General features: G+C 30.5%; 1 protein-coding gene across 15 annotated transcripts; it reads right to left on the bottom strand.

Moving 5' to 3' along the window:
• Positions 1-2,877: 2,877 nt before the first annotated feature.
• Positions 2,878-18,621, bottom strand: LOC133822741 (uncharacterized). 15 transcript variants are annotated; one of them, XR_009888017.1, is made up of 17 exons: positions 18,053-18,621; positions 16,336-17,555; positions 16,066-16,247; positions 15,302-15,498; positions 15,062-15,130; positions 14,821-14,890; positions 14,204-14,360; positions 13,766-14,057; positions 13,572-13,686; positions 13,306-13,469; positions 12,962-13,036; positions 12,400-12,807; positions 11,367-11,964; positions 11,216-11,243; positions 3,361-3,443; positions 3,139-3,213; positions 2,878-3,032 (listed from the first exon to the last, which is right to left on the bottom strand). XR_009888017.1 is itself a non-coding variant. In XM_062255181.1 (12 exons), the coding sequence occupies exons 1-12, from the start codon at positions 18,416-18,418 to the stop codon at positions 12,619-12,621; spliced, it is 3,096 nt and encodes a 1,031-aa protein (XP_062111165.1). In that variant the 5' UTR covers positions 18,419-18,621; the 3' UTR covers positions 12,220-12,618. The 15 variants fall into 15 exon arrangements, 1 of the variants encoding a protein (XP_062111165.1); XR_009888020.1 differs by having other exon boundaries at positions 2,878-3,213; positions 3,361-3,538; positions 11,367-11,414; positions 11,899-11,964; XR_009888021.1 differs by having other exon boundaries at positions 2,878-3,213; positions 11,367-11,414; positions 11,899-11,964.
• Positions 18,622-18,988: the final 367 nt, after the last annotated feature.

Here is an 18,988-nt window from a genome sequence, read left to right as displayed (position 1 = left end):
GGGGTGATAAGTTACTCATATTAAATATGAAAAGAAACATCAAATTTGAAGGAAAAAATGGAAGAACACTTCATTAAAAAAGAAAGAAGAAGTAACTATGATTTTAATAACATAAGTAACTAGTTACCATAAAGAAACCATAAATATACACACACCAGAACGTGAAAGTAACCAGTTACCCTCATAAATATACACACAAAGAATGTGAAGGTAACCAGTTACCCATTCACGTTTTCATACTTTTATTAGTTTTCTTTCCAAATTTCGGTATTCCTATAAGTGTTACAGTAAAAAGAAAATACTGAAAAAATTGATTTGAATTTTTTTTACATATAGTGGAAAAACTATAAAAAAAAAAATTACAATAATAAAATATAATAAATAAAAAAATAGTAGAATAATTATGTAATGTTAAAATATATGTGTGAAAAAAAAAAAAGAAATAGAATGAGAAAAGAATAAGTACAAAAATGAAAAAAAAATATGAAAAAAAACAAAAGAAATGATGAATGAAAAAAATAGATGAATAAATAAGAATGAAAAAAAGAAGAATAAAAATAATGGAAAAATGAAAAGAAAAAAAATATGAATGAAAAAATTGGTAGAAAAAAAATGGAAGAAGAAAAAAAAGCTCATATGTGTGAAAAAAGAAAAAAAAAATGAAAGGAGAAAATAATAAATACAAAAATAAAGAAAAAATAGAATAAAAAAAACTGAAAAAATATAAAATAAAAAAAACAATACAAATGAAAGAAAAAAATAGATAAATGAAAAAAAATGAAAAAAAGAAGAAGAATAATGAAAAAAATGGAAAGAAAAAAAGATGAAGGAAAAAATTAGTAGATAAAAAAAATTAAAAAATAGAAGAAAAAACAAGTAAGAAAAAATAATAAAAAAATGATGGAAAAAAATAAAAATAAAATTATCTTCAAAATAAAAGAAAACATAACTATGATAAAAAAAATGATATTTCCATATTTTATTTAGCTACTAATTGTGTTTCTCATACTTTAATTTTTTCTTTAATAAATTTTCCATACAAATTAAGAAAAGTATGATAAAAGCCATATTTTTTAAAATCCCTATTTTTGAATGAGTAAAGACTATTTTGTTTTTGTTTTGTTTTTTTTAATTTTTGCGAAGTCTGAATTACTACACACTCTACTTTTTTTTATCTGATCTTACACACTACTTAATCTGAAAAACCAAACATAAAATTTTCTTTTCTGGTAGGAAATAAAGCTTCAGACTCAACACAAAACGATACTTGTGAATCGAAAGGCCTACCATTACGATTTCGATGTTTGACAAAATAATAATCAATCCAATAAGCTCATGGTTTTCTCCATCCTGATCATTATCGAGAAAGCGACGGTTTGGTAAGCCATCATAATCCATTAAGAAGCAGCTTTAATTGTTAATATTAAAAATTACACGTACTCACTACAACTTTATTGGTCTCATTTCAGATAGCACAAATCATTTGTATTCAAGAAAATTGCATACAATTAACAATATTGGCAAAAATACAACCAACAAAGATCATAGAATAGGAGTAGGACCCACCAACGATGACCCAGCTTGGAGAACCGACTACTTTTAGGTGGGAAATATAATATTCCATCCAGGTAACTACCGCGAAAGACACCACATTAGAAAAATACAACACAAAATATTTAATTACGCAACCACTCAAATTCTGTGTTTATAATAGACTAGACTTGCTTATTACTAACTTTGCACAAGACCATGTGTTACTGAAATTTTCTTCACATTTTCAGTCTTTGTATGCTTGCTTTCAACTGAATTTAAAAATAATAATTAAATCATTAAAAAAATTACTATTTAATTCCCTCTAGTCTCCTTTATTTTGAGTAATTCCAATAACACTATTTTACATAATACTATAAATACTCTCATTCTAATAAATAAAATTATCTTAAATACCCTTTGACTTAAAATTTATTGATTTCAACACTTTTAATTTTGTGGAGATAAAATAAAATAAAAACATAATAGGTTTCATTACGTGGCATTCGAGAGTCCACAATACCGTCTTCTTTTGAGAAAATAGGAAATTACATAAAATATCATTTTTTTTTTACTTTTACATCTTTATGGGGTTTAACTCTTCACCCTTTTTATGGATTTTTTTAATTAAAAGTTAATGTTATGAGATTATTTTCCCATAAATTTGCAAAAAAAATGTAATTATGTCACACATATTTAATGATAATTATGTTTTATTTGATTTTGAGGGTAACTATGCCATTTCATTATTTTTTTTTTAAATCAGCTTATTGTTTAATTTTTTTTAATTAAGAATAAACATATATATTCACATATATTTTACATATTTTAATAATACATAATTGTTCCATTATTATTTTTATTACTATCTTTATGTTTTATATAGTTTTTTTTTCAATTTTTTCCGGCTTTCTACGATATGATTTTTTATTACTTGAATAATTTTTTTTAATATATGTAAACAATTCTGAAAATAATTTTTTTTTGTTTTCTCTTTTACCGTATGTTTTTTTCCTTTGAAATTATATTTTTTGTACTTGTATTAAATAACTGGTTATCTCACCTTTTTATTTTTGATTTTTTTTTTAGATTTGGATGTCCCCATCTGATAACCCATTACAATTTTTGGGTAACTAATCACCTATATTCTTTGACATTTTTTTGGTGAGTTTTTTTAAAGATAGGTCACCAATTACACCATATAGATTTTTTTTTTTTAAATAATAAATAGTCATTTTTTTAAACCAAATAAAATGAAACAACAAGTAGTGCATTCACCAATTAAGCCTGCAATGATTACAAATTATAAATTACTCAAATGAATTTTTTGAACCAAAAGATGCACACTTCACAAAATCAACGTATTTGGTGAACTCATTTTATAATAACAATGTAAAAGTTACTCAAATAAATGGTTTTGTGTTGTTTCTTCAATAAACGCCTTGAGAAATGGAGTTCCACCTAAGATCATCTTCATTGATCTTTAGGATTATGGCTACCACCTAAGGTCATCATGAAGATTATACAAAGTGATCATTTCTTTGAAGCTAAACCAAAATTGTCAAAAATTGTAAAAAGGTCTCTCAAAAACTAAATAAAAATATAAACCTAAAGACAACCCAAAAGTGCTAGTATTCAGCATTTCTCACAAGGCCAGAGTTCATAGAGCAACCACAATTCTTCCTGCAACTTCGTCGTGTTAGTATTAAATTAGAAAAATAAGAATATGCAGCAAAATAAGATTTTTTTTTAAAAAAAATTATTAATATCAGTTAAGATCATATATATATATATATATATTAAATACCACATAAAAGGAATAGAGATTACCTCCCGTGACTTATCAAGTATCATTGAATCTTTTCATATAAATTAATGATCTTCCTATCATTTCTGAAAGCTTACACCTTATCCTTCCAAGCCAATCATCAAACACATAAGGACGTGTGTGAGCATGTATGATTCAAATGTTGATTTAGACTCTCTAGATGTACTTAGCACATGAAATCTGGAAAGAATTGAGAAGAGAGAGGCCATATAAATTTCTAAGTTTTCAGGCTTAAGAAATTCTTTGATTTTTTGTTGAGAGAGTCTAATAGCCAAAAACAACTTCTTAAACTTATATTCTAAAAGTATTGATTCTTTTAGGCTTATAAAGATAATTAACTAATTTAATTAATCATTATTTTATTTTAAAATAAAACTGATGAGTTACAACTAATTTAATTATTTAACTTAAATCATATTTAAAAAATAATTAAATAAACATATTAATTTAAAATTCAAAATTCCCTGATTTTCTCATTTGTTTGTTTAATTAATATTTAAGATAATATATTTTTCTCAAAATAAATATCAATTAATTCAAAATTAACTTTATCATAAAATATCAATTTTAAATAAATAAATAAATATCCTATTATAAAAATCTTATAATAAGATAATTATTAATTTCTATATATTAATATTTATCTTAACATATAATTTTTCAAAATAAAAAATATATAGTTAAATAATTATTTAATTCATAATTAATCAATTGCCCATAACTATCACATAATTATTTCCTTGCTCCAGAAAATTAATTCATTTGCAATTTATTATTTCCTTGCTCCAGAAAATTAATTCATTTGCAATTTAGTCATTCTCTCTTCAAATCTTCCTTATAACATCCTTATCCTTGACAATGTACACATGTGATCTGGATATCATTGACCTATAATACGAATCTCCAATAAACCAAATTATTAATCAAACTCTTTAATCTAATAATCATCCTTATTAATTTCACGATTACTCTACTATAAATATGAAATTGCACTCTAAATATTTATAGAATAATATTTACAAAGTTTTCTTTGTAGTTCATCGATATAATCAATAAATGTAGTTTTGTCTTTCAATTATTGGTTCGTTAATTAGAGCTAGTCAAAATTACCATTTTACCCTTCTAATTATCTCTTGTTCCTTAAGCATCATTAATTCACTGGCGAATAATTAATCTATAATCAAATTATAGATTTGAGCTCAATAACTATTAAGTTCCAGAATTAATCCTTAAGGAAACCAATATTCATTCTGTTAGGAAAGTATGGATTCCATTATTGTAGATCATGTTCCCAACCATTCATGATATTGAATCTCCAAAACAAAAGTCACTAGCCTCATTATACTAAGAAACATTAACAAGTAAATCAAAAGTTCCAATAAGCACAAACAGGAGTTCATGACTACTCTTGATCTACAAATGATCATCTATTATGATAAAAAATAAATCTTTATGGCAAACGGTAAGTTTATAAAAATAGTTAAATCATATCGGTCATGTCACATATAATCTCTATTATATACAGTATTTTTACCAAGATGTCTATCCACATCAGTAATATGAATCTAGATTACTTGTATCTCGTATACTTAGTAAACCGTACTAGTAATCATTCATTAAAGATTCATTACTTTAATATGCTACTGACTATTTTATTTATAGTATATGATCTTAATTCTCTCGTACTAATACAAGATTATATCTTCATAAATGAATATGAAATTTTTTTGATATTCATATAAATTATTCAAATAATAATTATAACATTCAAATATAATAAAATTGTATTTTTATTTAAATTAATAAAATATTTTTACTTGCTTTTAGGGCATAAATCCTAATTTGTCAAAAATTGCATCTTCAAAAAGACAAACAATACAAAACAAGAGAATATGTCATCAATTGCTAACTTGTTAAATATGAAAAAGATACCCCATATTAAACTAGCACCCACACCAAGAGAAAAATGAATTGCTTAAACTATTTTAGGATTAGAAGCAATATAGAATTGCTCTATCATTCATCTAACACGTGAATATATTATACCAGATTAAAGTATTTAAAGTATCAATCCTAATTAGAAAACATGTCAAGCAAAAAAATACAAACTATAAACCAGTAAATTTATGCTACTTTTGTTGGTTTGCTTTCTTGCTTGGTGGATGTGATGATTATTATTTTGAATGGAAATTGTTATATTTAGGTCAAACTAGTAAAATGATATTGTGGTGATTATTTTTTGTCATCGCCAATGGTAAGCATTCATTATTTTTGGTCAATTATCCTAAAGCTTGTATTATATAAATGTAAATATAGATGTAAACTTTCTTAATCGATTGATTCATGCATGTTCAACTAAAAGCACAAAAACTAAGCTATTGCATCATTTCTCAACATAAATTCAGCTTGAACTTTTTTAATCTGGTATGATTAAAGAATGAAGATATCTAAATCGTTTTGAATTATTCTTAATAGTTAGGGATGTCAATGGGTGGGCAGGACAAACCTGATTGGACAGCGAGTCAACTCGCTCACCCCGTTGACCCTTTTTTTTTTTTAATTTGTGGAAACAAAATAAATTTTCTTAAGTTGTTAGACAACCATTATTTTGTAAAATAATTGCTCTAAAAAAAATACAAAACCAATAAAAAAAAATCTAACACCAATCTTCACTTCTCTTTATAATCTAATTGTCAAAAAAAAATTTTAATTTTGCGCATGAATAATAACAAAATAAGTAACTAAATAAAAAAAATCACTAAGACTTTTTAAACATCCAAATATCAAAACCTCGTTTCCGTTATAGACTTTGATTTTTTTTTAAATATAAATAAGTATACGGAGCGGGGAGGGTCGGGTCTAACCCTCCCGCCCCATTTAATGCAGGGCAAAAATTGACCCACTCTGTTTAATGACTCGCACTGTTTAATGCGGGGCAAACTCGCCCCATTAGGGGTGTCCCGCCCTGTCGCCCCATATTGTCAACCCTATAATAATATATGACACCAGAATGCCACTACCTTACTCTCATGTTATATAAAATTTCAACTAAAACCACAAAAACCAAGCACACATGCAACTTACAAAGTATAAAATGAAGTATTACCTACTACAAGCATGTCAAAAAACTTGTTAATGCACACAACAATAAAAAGGGATGTTTAGCATTATTTTTTAATGCTAAAGAAGAGTGAGGTCAGTTACTCCAGCCATATTTTTCTTGATTTCTGTGTGGAACAAGAGTGAGTTGTTTGTTTGGAGCTTCATTGGTGGTGTTCCTTTGGCTATTTGGTAAGAAATTTCAATCTCTGAAATTGTTTCATTTATCTCCTTTTTTATCAATCCTACCAAGTGCTAAATTTCAAAGAACAACTTGGTGGGATATTACCTTGATACTCATTATTTATCATTTCATATGCCTCCAAATTGTACCAATGAAGTCGTGTTATCCATATCTACAGATTTGGACAATAATTAAGCAATTAGTAGAGGTAATTGCTAAAGGTAATTGGTTACTTTTTCATGTATTTTCCGATTTCTGGTTTATTGTGTTAAGGGTAACTGGTTACTATTTTTATGATTATGATCAAGTTGTTGTTTACAAGCTCAGTCAACTGAATTTGAAATGAGGAATTATTTTAATATCTATATCCAATTTGTTTCTATTTCTTTAGCTTTTTCTTTAGAATCTAATTAATTTGGAGCAAGTGTACATGACCCGATCTCTGTTAAGTAGAGACCTAAAACAAGCACTAGAATTGGTGGTTTCTTTGTTACATTTTTAGTGGCCTATTTAGATGATATATTGATTACTAGTAGTAGTTCTATATATTAAGATCTTGGTGATTTTGTCTATTTCCTAGGTATATTATTCTTGTTCATACTAATACTACGGCAAATGGTTTGCTGTTGTCTCAAAACTAACATATATGTTACAGATGTTCAAGCTTAAGATGGCAGCATCGCTAGACCTAAAATAGCTTTAATTAACAAGCTGGTTAAGTGGTTGTTTACAAGGTAACTAGTTAAGTTGATTACCCTTTTCTTTTGCGTTGAAGATGTAGTTTTTGGACTAAATGTTGTTGTAGATTGTTAGAGATGTTCGAATTCCTTGTATATATTGTTTTTCTTTGCTTCTTTATTGGTTTTTGAAGTGTTTGTCGCTGAAGCTTTGATCGGAGAAGACCACAGGTGAATATCGTAGCAGTTTGTGATCACAACTTGCCACAGATCAGAGCTTCATGAACTTGCTGATAATGATCAGATTTTGATAAGATTTAAAGTTTGATTGGAAATGGAGATTTGATTATTGATCGATTGGCTTTTGGGAGAAACTTTTGTCGAGTTGCTTGTTTGCTTGATCACAGAGATGATCATTTGGTTTATGGGAGTGATTGGACAGTAATTCCCAATATACCCCTATTTGTTTGATGTGTTGTACTTCAAAATTCATTTTTCTAAATTAATTGTGTATCATATTTGTTTCCCATAAATTCTAAACTTCTTTATAAAAAAATTTCCATAAAATCTGGGAAAAATATTTCCCCATATTATTTTTGCAAATGATAGGGGTAAAACCCATAATTCTGAAAATTCCCCTTTTCTCAATGAGCTCAAAGCCCATTTTCTCTTCGAAGCCTATCCTAGCCACGCCACTGTTGGGCTGGGTTTCTTCAAATATAAGTTTGCCTTTTAATTTGACAGTGTAGTGGTGGCAATGTTGCAAGGAGTGATCAAAGAATCGTTGAATGGCAATGGTAATCGCAAACATGAGTGCATCTATCAAACATGAGAGCTAGAACCCGATTGATATTTGTACGGTGGGCCATCGATAATATATTTTGTTTGCTTGCCTTCTTTTAGGTATTAATAAAGTGTGCTTATCAACCATAATCATTTGGAAGATTTTGTTTTTTTTTGTCACATAGAGAATAATATTTTTCCCGTTTTAGGCTTGGTTCCACTCTCCTCCCTGAGGAAGTCATGTGTTCAATCCCTCTCTCACCTCTAGGATGGAATATGTCAACAATTTAATAAAAAATAAAAAATAAAAAATAAATTGTATTGTAATTTAAGGATACAACTTGAATTGTTCTAAAACTTATGTAGTTGGATATTTTTAGAAATAAATAATTAATAAGAGAAATTATCCGGTACAATTTATTTTTATTAATAATAATAATAAAAATATTACAACATTTCTCTTTTTTCTCGTTACATTCCTTTGTTGAATAATTATTACCAAAAATATGATTTGGTTAACTTTAACTAAACATCAACATCAAACATTAAGAAATAATAAAATTTTATTTTCAATTACACCTCAAAAATATTTACAATATTACTGTTAATTAATTTATCATTTTTAATAAAAAAAAATTACAAATTTTAATTTTTAAAATCATAAAAAATAAATATTTATATTTAGCAAAGATTTTAATTTTTAATTATTTACGTTTATAATTTATTCTTATTCTGAGTTAAACAAAAAAAATTAAAAGTTACATGTTATTATTCTTAAAAAAGTTAATATTTTTTAATTGTGACATTAAATTTTGCACATAATAAAGGTGAAAAAAAAATATATAAATAAAATTATTTCCCGAAGGCAATGTTGTACAAACTTTAATGTTGTACAGTATGAATTTTTTTATATTTACGTGGGGATTAAATAAATGTAAGGAGAGAAGATGTGGTTGTAAGTAAAAGCAGATATGTGCACATTTATTTGATAAATGTTAAGTACATACATGTTTAGTATCAAATGCAAAGAACATATTTTTGAAGAAAAACTATGTATTATAAAAAATAATAAAAAGAACTTCGTAAAAAAGTTGAAAAGAAAACATAGAATTAAAAAATATCACATTTTTTAAAGAAAAAAATCTCAAATAATAATAATCAGTAGGCTAAAAATTTAATAGTTGGGTTTCATTATTTCAATTGTGAATTGAGGATAAATAAAAATCCAAAAGATTTTGTTGAACCAAACTAATTTAATTACGGAAAAACAATAAATATATATATGTACCTTTACTCTTTAAAGAGTCGGCTTTCTTTTTTTTAATAGATAAAGATAATAATAAAATAATAAATGCAGTATACAAATAAATAACAATTATAGTAATGCAAAATATGCTTTGGGCACAACTTTTTAACGTGTGACAAATTAGGCATAACTTTTGGTACACAATTAACTTTTTTTGTAAAGTAAGTTATATTTCACAATGCACCACCAATCTCTCGTAGTTTTTCATTTTTTTATTGCCACAAAAAAAAAAAATAAACTCTCAAAAGTTTTTTTAGAATACCTTTTAAAATACATCACCAAAATTCACATTTATTTTACAAGCTAACTTTTTAAAAAACTATATTAGCTTAACTAATTTTTTTTATCCATGTTATTCATTACAGATACAAGGAAATATATAAATGAAAAAATTAAGAACAATAAGAAAGGAGAAATTAATTTAAAAAATTTACAATCATAAATAGTATGTTGTCAATGTAGAGTGCTCGCAGTGTATAACTGTATGTATTTGTTTTACTTTTATAAAAACAAAAACTCGTCCTACGTAACATATGTATCTAGAGAACCAACGAGGGAATCCAGTTTCTCAAACCCATATGAAGACGGCATTGCTCAGTCATCAATTCAAGTAGAATTGTAAGAAACAAAACAAAAAATTGAAACACGAACATGCATATATATGAACACCCATATTAAAAGAATGTATAATGTACAACCTTTTAAGAACCCTTTAAGAAATGCACTTAAATGTTCGAGTTCCTAAGAAATTTTCCACCCAAGATCCTTTCTTATTCTAAATTGTGATGATCAATGATCACCAGATTAAATGTCTAGTCACTAACAAAATACACACAGTAAAAGACATCAGCTCTTTTCAAAAAAAAAAACAAATCAGCTATGTCACATAGTGCCCTTTTCTGATTCTTAATTATTTATTTTGTTGGCCGACATTCTTTCTGATTATTTGATAATATGAAATCACTACACTGCCATTTACTTGAATGGTGGAATTGATCATTTAATCACATCTAATTTATCTCTATAAAAAAAAATGAAAAATAAAAGAATGCCTACAAGCTTCAACAGAGTGAAAAAAAAAACACTAAAGTAAGTTTCATTTAAACAGCCAAGTTTAATAATAGCAAAAAAAAACATCTACCTGTTTAGTGAAACACATAATCAATTGACCATAATCACAGCTTTTCCATAACCATACAAAAGTTTAGAAACCAAAGAAAAAAGACCTGTATATTTTGTATATTTACGTCAAATAACTTCTTGTAAATGAACCACAATCTTCCTTTATCAATACTTGTCGATCAGTTAAACACTATATTCTCTTTTTTTTGTTAAAAGGCGACCAGACCAGCACATCGCTAGGTAGGTCCCCTAGAAGGAATCAAATCCCACAGACTTCATAGGAATAAACAATATAGTCTTAACAGACTCAACTAAACCTTATGGTTTTTTAAAAGGCAAGAGACTTGACATAATACTAGATAGGTCTACACAAAGATCAAATATCAAACTTGGTGGTAGTAAACCATGAGTTTGACAAAACTATCTATCCTTCCGGGTCTTCTCTACTCATCGAATTACCTACTCCTAAAAAACAAATACAATGTGAACTAATTACAGCCTAAAGTTTTCTACATCTCCTCACGCTAGATAGATAAAAAAATCTACTACTTCCACACACACCTAAATTGATACTTAAAAAACTTTTCTACACAAGTTATGATTACACTAATATGATCAAGGATGACTTCAAATCACACACTTCAAATCAAAATAATGCATGAAGAATTATGGTTGAATAAACTTACAAAGTGTTGCACGCACATGGGGCATACCCTAAGAAGACCAAAAAAGAAAAAAGAAAACAGTATCAAGACAAGGGATCTTATTCAAAAAGCATACAAAACGACAACACGTGAAGTACTATAAAAAAATGACAAGATTAAAAAATTAACTTACCACAACTCGAACATCAGTGCAGTAGCCACACGCCTCCAATGCACGTGCCTCCAAATTGACCACACCATGGGGATCAGATGTAAGGCACTTTCATTAGGATATGTAATTGAGCAAAGGCAAGAAAAGAAAAATAAAGATGGAAAAACAACTGAGACTGACATCTAAATTTGAGTGATAGGAAAATCAAGTTTATTGGAAGACAAACTAAAAGGGATTGAATATTGGTGGAATTGAGAATATAATGGCCACTATCTACAACATATACTCAACAAACATATTCCAGGATAAAGATGCACGTAATTACTTTAAAACTACCTAATGAGTATCAAAAACAGCCGACCATTTAAAGAACTACCTGTGAAACAAGCCATCAAAAAACACACAAAAAGGAAGAAAATATCTTAGGACTTTAACTTCTATAGGCCAAAAAACTGCTACTAGATCAGAACAAACAAAGAACAGGAAAGATAATAATAATAATATCTTCTTTCAATAGTGCCACCACAATCTCCCAATAAACAAACCAAGGTACCTTCTCCCGGGTGCCTTTAAAGCATCTAAGCACTGAAGGGTTGCCCCAAAAGCAGCAGAAGACATCCTGAATGAAAGAATAAATTAGATTTCCCAGAACCCAAATTATCAAAGTAAAAGAATGAACAAATTTGGTAATATAGAGTTGGACAACCATGTGGCACAGCAAACCTTCTAATCATAGGATATAGTGTGTCCATATACCAGATACAACAAACAACATAAGAAAGAAATTTGACCATCCAACATAATAATCATATAACAATGGAGATGAACAAGTAAAATAAAATGGAAAGAATGAGGACGAAAAAAAAATCCACAATTTTGTCTGGAGTAAAAATTTACCAGCTCAAGGGAATTAATATATGGAACTGATCAATGTTCAAACTACAGATAAAATTATAAAGGAAATAAATTCATAATAGAGGCAATGAATTTTCACATCAGCTATCATTAATGGTGGTTACAAGGGAAAAGAAACGCCTTCGGCTAGTTGTCTTACAATAGAAACAGTACACTCCACTGAAAGAACCAGCCAAAATGAGTACTCCTCAACCAAACATCACCCCTTTTGACTTCAGCGATGCCAAGCTGTGTCAAGCTCTCATGCCATAATAGAGAAGACATAATGCCCAATGATTAGAAATGAACATGAATTAGGTCATAATCTACAAATATCTAGCTGAACAGGAATCTTGAGTGAGAAAATCAGCAACAGGGTTCACTTGCCAGTGATGAATGGATGGCTCAGTGCCTGTGATACAGTCAACCTCTTATCTGGATCCAAAACAAACATTTTATCTAGAAGATCTTTAAAGTCAGCCAACATCTTTGGATCCTCACCAGGAGAACCCAAAATAATTGACCCAATATCTTTTGGCTTTATGTTGAGAATCAATCGGTTGATAGTCTGCAAGGGAAAACCACAACTTAAACATGGAAGGAAAAAAAATGTTTTCTGAAGTACAGTTTTTGCAGGTAAATAGTGATGCACCACTAAAAAAATACATAGGCAAACAAGTCCCAAACCAACATACAGAAATACAAACCAAAGAGCAAAATACCTTTTTTGTAACAGGATCCTCTTCTGTAGCATGAAAGTTCAAATCTTGATCAAAATGTTGATCAGTAAAACCTCCCTGTAAAAAAAAAAAAAAGATGTAATAAAATAAACACTATCTTGGCCTGTGATTCCACTCATCTCAACTTCTCTCTAACTAGACAAAAAAACATTAAGTGTGAACTCGCCAAATAATCATACAGCATTTAATAGTTTGATTTGACTTTTTGAAAGACAGCTCTAAAATTAAAAGGCTGGCATAACAATTTACTTACATATGAGCATGCAAGGAAATACAGTAAAATTAGAACAGAATAATTCATATCAAATATTTAAAATGACAAATACCTTCCGTAGCATCTTTTTTGGAAAAGGGCCTTTCAATTCCATGTGAAGTCGCAACATGTCATTATTTGTAGCACCTGGAAAAAGAACTTTTCCTGTATAAAGCTCGTATAAACAGCAACCTACAGACCATATATCCAGTGGATGATCATAAGGCAACCCAAGAACTGCAGAAAAGGCATTCAAAAGCAAATCAGATATAGCTTACCAAAAACAAAAATATATATATTTCAAATAATCACAAATTCCTGTCCAAAAGTTTAACTCACTTATTTCAGGAGCACGATAAAAGCGGCTAACAAGGTAAGGTGTGATTTCATTTTTGCCAGCAAACATAGCATTACCAAAATCACAAAGTTTCAGCACATTTTTTGCTTCATTTACCTGTTGAATAAAAAAGTAAGGCAATAGAAAAAATACATATCAATTAAAATAATAATAAATTAAAAGTATCAAAGCTTACCAGCATATTGTCAGGCTTGATATCACAATGAAGAACACCACAATTTTTTAGATGCTTCAGCGCAATAAAAAGTTGCTTGGCATAGGCTCTAACAGCAGTCAGCTTAAGACCAATATTGCGTCCAAACTTCTTTAAAACCTCACGCAGATTCATATGAAGGGATTCAAAAACTAGACAAAGATGATTCCGGTACTTGAAATTTGATAAAAAACGAACACAGTGACGCTTGTTATCTGGATCTTGACCAACTAATTTCTTTAATATGACCAGCTCAGTCATACCAGCCTTGTACCTGCGTATAAATAAGAGGGCAACAGCAAAGTTTTAATGGAACTATAATAAAAGTCTTCTCTAATTGTGACAGCAGAAATCAAACATAGCTGCAGCAATGAATCCCACGAAAACTAAATCAGGATAAGTGGCACCATAATCACTTACATGGTATCATTACTGCGTATTATTTTTATTGCCACTTCTTCTGGTTCACCATTACTAGCTTTGACATTCTTTGCTCTAACTACGGTTGAAAACACACCTTTGCCATGGGCTGCAGTAATCTCATATCTACCATCAAGTAATTCTCCAAATCTGTAGCCTGAAGACAGTGATCAAAATTACTGAGGAAGGAGTGCAATAACATGAAGAAAGAATCTATATACTTGCATTTAGACCCTCGTATTTTGTCTTAATGATCGTTTCGATATTCCAAAATACCTTGGGACTTGTTTTTTGGTAGCTATTTTCAATATGATCAATACATCCTCCATTTAAATTATAAGAAATATTTAAAAGATTCTGAGATGAAAAGTATTTTGATCATATTCAAAAAAAGTTTTGATCAACAATAAGTCCGACATATATTTTGAACGTGTTGATATAATGATATTAAATGGTTAAAACAAGTTCTTAAGCAAGACATCCAGTGACATTCCAACAATGAAATGACAACTAAGGCAGCCATATAAAAGATTCACAATTGGGACAAACAAGTCTAAAGAAACGAATAAAAAAAGAAAGAGCAAGATTTAGTTGGAATGGATAGATTAAATACTTACTGTAGTAACCCTCGGCATCATCCCAATTATCATGAAGACCACTCCTTTCAACCCGCACACCACCTTTGCCCTAAAAAACATAATGAGCAAAACTATGAAAAATAGTCACAACTAGCTATATATCTGCTTAGTTCTCAAACAGAACCTAAATAAGACATAATTGGAAATTAATTAAAAAAAATTATTTATAGCCATACTAAAAGACAATACATATAAAAAAAACACATAACATGGAGCTTACAGTTTTTCGAATTCCAGTTGGTGTCTCGCCAAAAATATCATCACAAAACATTCCTTCTGATCTCTCACTCTGCACAAAGTCGTATAATTAGAATTGAATCAATCTGTCGAACTCAAAAACCATAAAACCATGTTTCTACCAATCGAATATACATATTAAGAAAATAAATTAATTTCCAAACGCATGATTTAACAGCAAGCTATGCTTTTCAGAGAGTAATAAGAAGGGAAAAAAAGTAACCTTTGGAGAACCCTCTCCAAGTCCTCCATCAACAAAATTGCCACAAGAAGTAGCAACTCCATTGGGAGGTGATTTCCCCACAGTAAATGATGGCTCAGCACCAAAGATATCAGTGCCATTGGCACTACCATCCACACTATCTTGACGAATGTTGGAAAGGGCTGTTGATGGACCTGGATGATCTGCAGGCTCTTTATCTGGTAAAACATACAGAAAGTGAGATTGAAAAGTGCAATGAGATAATAGAAATCCACAATTAAATGCCAATAAGTACTTAGAAAATTAAAAGACAGCAGCAAGCAGATATGCTATAAGGAAAAGTTAAAGGGATGTAATCGTAAGCAGCTCTAACTCACATATATCAGTGTTTTTAAATAAAATCACTTTTCTTTTCCTTTGATAAAATAATAATTGTAGACAGGACTTCTATATAAAATACCAAAAAAGATAGTCTTTTATTTGAGCCCATAAATAAAAGGCCAATTTCCTTGCTGTAACTGATCATACTCAGAACGTCTTATACTTGGGCCCAAAAATGAAAAATGTTATGAAAGATAATGAAAAGAATGCGACACCTAAGGTTCTAGGAACAAGAGATGACTTACCCACAGAAATCCATTTAGAGAAACAACTAAATTTGAATAAAAGAACCCACAAGTTAATTATGTTGTAAATTTGCACTGGCTTAACCAATACAAAGATCATGCAAAAGTCATACACAGAGATCTTTATGACCTTGAAGCATAACCAGTAAAAGTAAGTACCTTTCTCCACATCTGATTCAGCCTTTAACTCAGTTTGTTGCTGTACAGGCTGAATCTTGTACTTTTCTAAGATTGCTTGCCTTCGTCTTCGACTCTCCTCCTTAATTCTGTTGAGATCTTCCTCTTCTTCAGCAAGTTGCAGTGTGGGCCCATCTTCATAATCGTCTTGTCCATCTTCATCTCTGCAGCCAAGAGATATAAGTATCAAAAGGCATTAAGAGAAAGTGTCATTTTGCATGCCCAAACATACTTCATAACATGAACACATACCTCTTAAACGAGTTCTTACCCACCACTGAAGAGCCATTTTTTAAACTGTTAGCCATTTCTGAATCATTTTTTTCTGCTTTGTCTTTTACATAATCCTTTTCATCATGTCTAGAGCTCCTGGAATGTCTGTACCTATCCCGTTCACCATAAATGTCTTCAAGACTTTCATATTTGTCCCTCTCCTTGTCCCTGCCCTTATCTCTATTCCCATCATCGCGCCTCTCCTGATTCCGCTCCATAACCCTATCAGTGTACCTGTCTCTTTCCCTATCACTATCTCTACTTCTATCAACAATTCTGCTCCTATCTCTCTCCTTCTCTCTTTTCCTGTCCCTCTCCATGTCTCTTTCTCTACTTCTATCTCTTCCCCTTTCCCTTCTCCTATCCCTTTCCAAATCCCAGTCTCTACTTCTTTCTCGTTCTTTCTCTCTTCTTCGATCCCTGTCTATCTCTCTGTCTCTGCTCCTTGCCCTTTCTTTTTCCCTTGTCCAATCTCTTTCTACCTCCCTCTCCCTACTCCCCTCTCTAGTCTTCCTCTCTCGGCTGTGACGTCTGTCATCCACTCCAACATGTCTGCTACTATAACCTATACTTTGTTCCCTGTCATCATCTTTCTCCAGATCTTTAAAATCATGACCTCGACCTGTCCTCTCACCATTATGGGTGTATGCAATGTCACTTTTATCAGTGTGGCTGTGTCTCCTTTTGGGGAGGGCATCCTCTTCCATGACACTACGGGAACGAGACCTCTCTCTTCCACGGTCATATGACCTTGATCTTCCTCTACGATATATATCATCACGGCAGCTATCATGCGAAGATGAATGCATCAAGGTCTTGCTCTTACGGTCAACCCCCATATTTCCACCATCATAGAAAACTTTTTTCTCATCACTCTTTTTTAAAGGGGACCCAGATTCTCTGCCCCGTCTATTTTCCTCTCTGTGAGATCGAGAGTTCAATGTCCCATTTACACCATTGCCTGACTTAACTCTGAAAACTAATTCATCTCTAGGATCATCACGAGGGTCAATAGTCAAATTTCTACGCAAACTAGCCTCACTTTGATGAGTTTCATCTGCTTTTCCCCATAACATAGGATCCAACTTGTCAACAGCCTGATCCTTCGATGATCTAGAATTTCTAGCACTGCTCCCCATAGTCTCTTTTACTAGCATACTTGCTTCAGAATACGGAGAGTCATTGTCATTATCTTGACCCTGCTTAGTAATACAAAAGGGTAATTAAGTCCACAAATCCACAGCACAGAGACAAGTAACAAGACAAATAAACAAGTTAGTTAATATGCAAGAGATAAGACATGTAACCAGCTCTTACAAATTAACTGTAAGCCATCAGTCTTCATTGTTTGAAACGCCTAAAGTAACTTCTTTTGCAATTCACTCAAGTTCGTCTAGTGCAAGCAGGTTGTTAGATATGAATTGAGAAAATGACTCTGACTCAGGTAATCTAACAAGCTCTCACCAAACAAAATTGATCATAAATTCGATAAAAGCCACAGAAAGAATCAGATAAACCCCCTTTTGGCCACTGAGAAAAGTATCCAAGAAAAAATCTTTCCAAAAATTCAGATGAGTAATTCGAACCAAAGCACCCACAGACATCATACTAATTTGCCAAATTTTCTCAACGGCCAAAAGAAAGAAGATATAAAGTTTATAAAAAAATTAAGCACGTAAGATGATTCAGAACAGACCAGATTTCGTTTATCCGATTGATCGCGATCTCCAACGGCTTCAATTTCACCAGACTCAACATCAGACTCCGCTCTCTTCTCCGCAACTCCATCAACAGCGCCAGTGAGACCTCCCTCCTCGTCAAGAATTTCCCCTTCTTCCACATCTTCATCGGGTCGAGAATTCTCAATCACAACGGGAGGAGTAGGAGGAATTCCATTACCATCGGCGGCTGATTTTGTCTCCTCTCCGCGCTTTCGGCTGCTGTGGCGATGGCGGTGGTGGCTGCGGTGATGGTGGCGATGCTTGTGACGCTTCAAAGACTTCTCCTCGTCGTCGGAGGACGAACGACGGTGCTTTTGCGAGCCCTGGGCTTCGCTAGCCATGGAGTTCGTGATAGACGAAATCTAGGGTTAGGGTTTTTTCTTTCTTATTGTTTCGGGGATGAGCTGAGGAGGAAAAGAAATCAAAATATCTGAGAAGTGAGAAAGTAAATTAAGTAACGATGAAGTCCGTTAATTATCATTAGTATTTTATTTTTTAAAAAAGAAATATTGTTGCGAATTTCCTTATTTGGGCTTGATACTTTGAATCTTCATCACCTGCCGAACCAAAGCGTTAAACAACGCTCTCTCTCTCTCTCTCTCTCTCTCTCTCTCTCTATTTGTTTTTTTTTTCTTCTTAGAATTAACCGTTTTTGTTCATGGAATTGCAAGCAAACAAATATAGGAATTAGTGCTTGTTATTTTCAAAATAATACAATTCATGATTTGAGACATTTTTTTGAAAAATTAAATTATAAGTTTTAAAAAAAATTAAATTGATCAATTACTTTTTAATTTTTGGGAAATTATATAATGGTTTGAGCTTAATAGAAATTATAACCTAAATTTTTTATAATTTTTCAAAATTATAATCTAAATTTTTTCAAATTAGATTTTCGAAAAAATAGATTT

The sequence above is a fragment of the Humulus lupulus genome, chromosome 3 (genome assembly GCF_963169125.1).
Source record: "Humulus lupulus chromosome 3, drHumLupu1.1, whole genome shotgun sequence".
In the NCBI taxonomy this organism is placed as follows: Eukaryota; Viridiplantae; Streptophyta; class Magnoliopsida; order Rosales; family Cannabaceae; genus Humulus; species Humulus lupulus.
This window is presented reverse-complemented; position numbering and strand designations above follow the sequence as displayed.

Coding starts and splice junctions, on each gene's coding strand:
- LOC133822741 (XM_062255181.1), bottom strand. CDS start 18,418: ATGGCTAGCGAAGCCCAGGGCTCGCAAAAGCACCGTCGTTCGTCCTCC. Junction 16,248..16,335: donor GGTAAGAACTCGTTTAAGAG/GTATGTGTTCAT, acceptor TCTTGGCTGCAG/AGATGAAGATGGACAAGACG. Junction 14,058..14,203: donor ATACGCAGTAATGATACCAT/GTAAGTGATTAT, acceptor ATTTATACGCAG/GTACAAGGCTGGTATGACTG.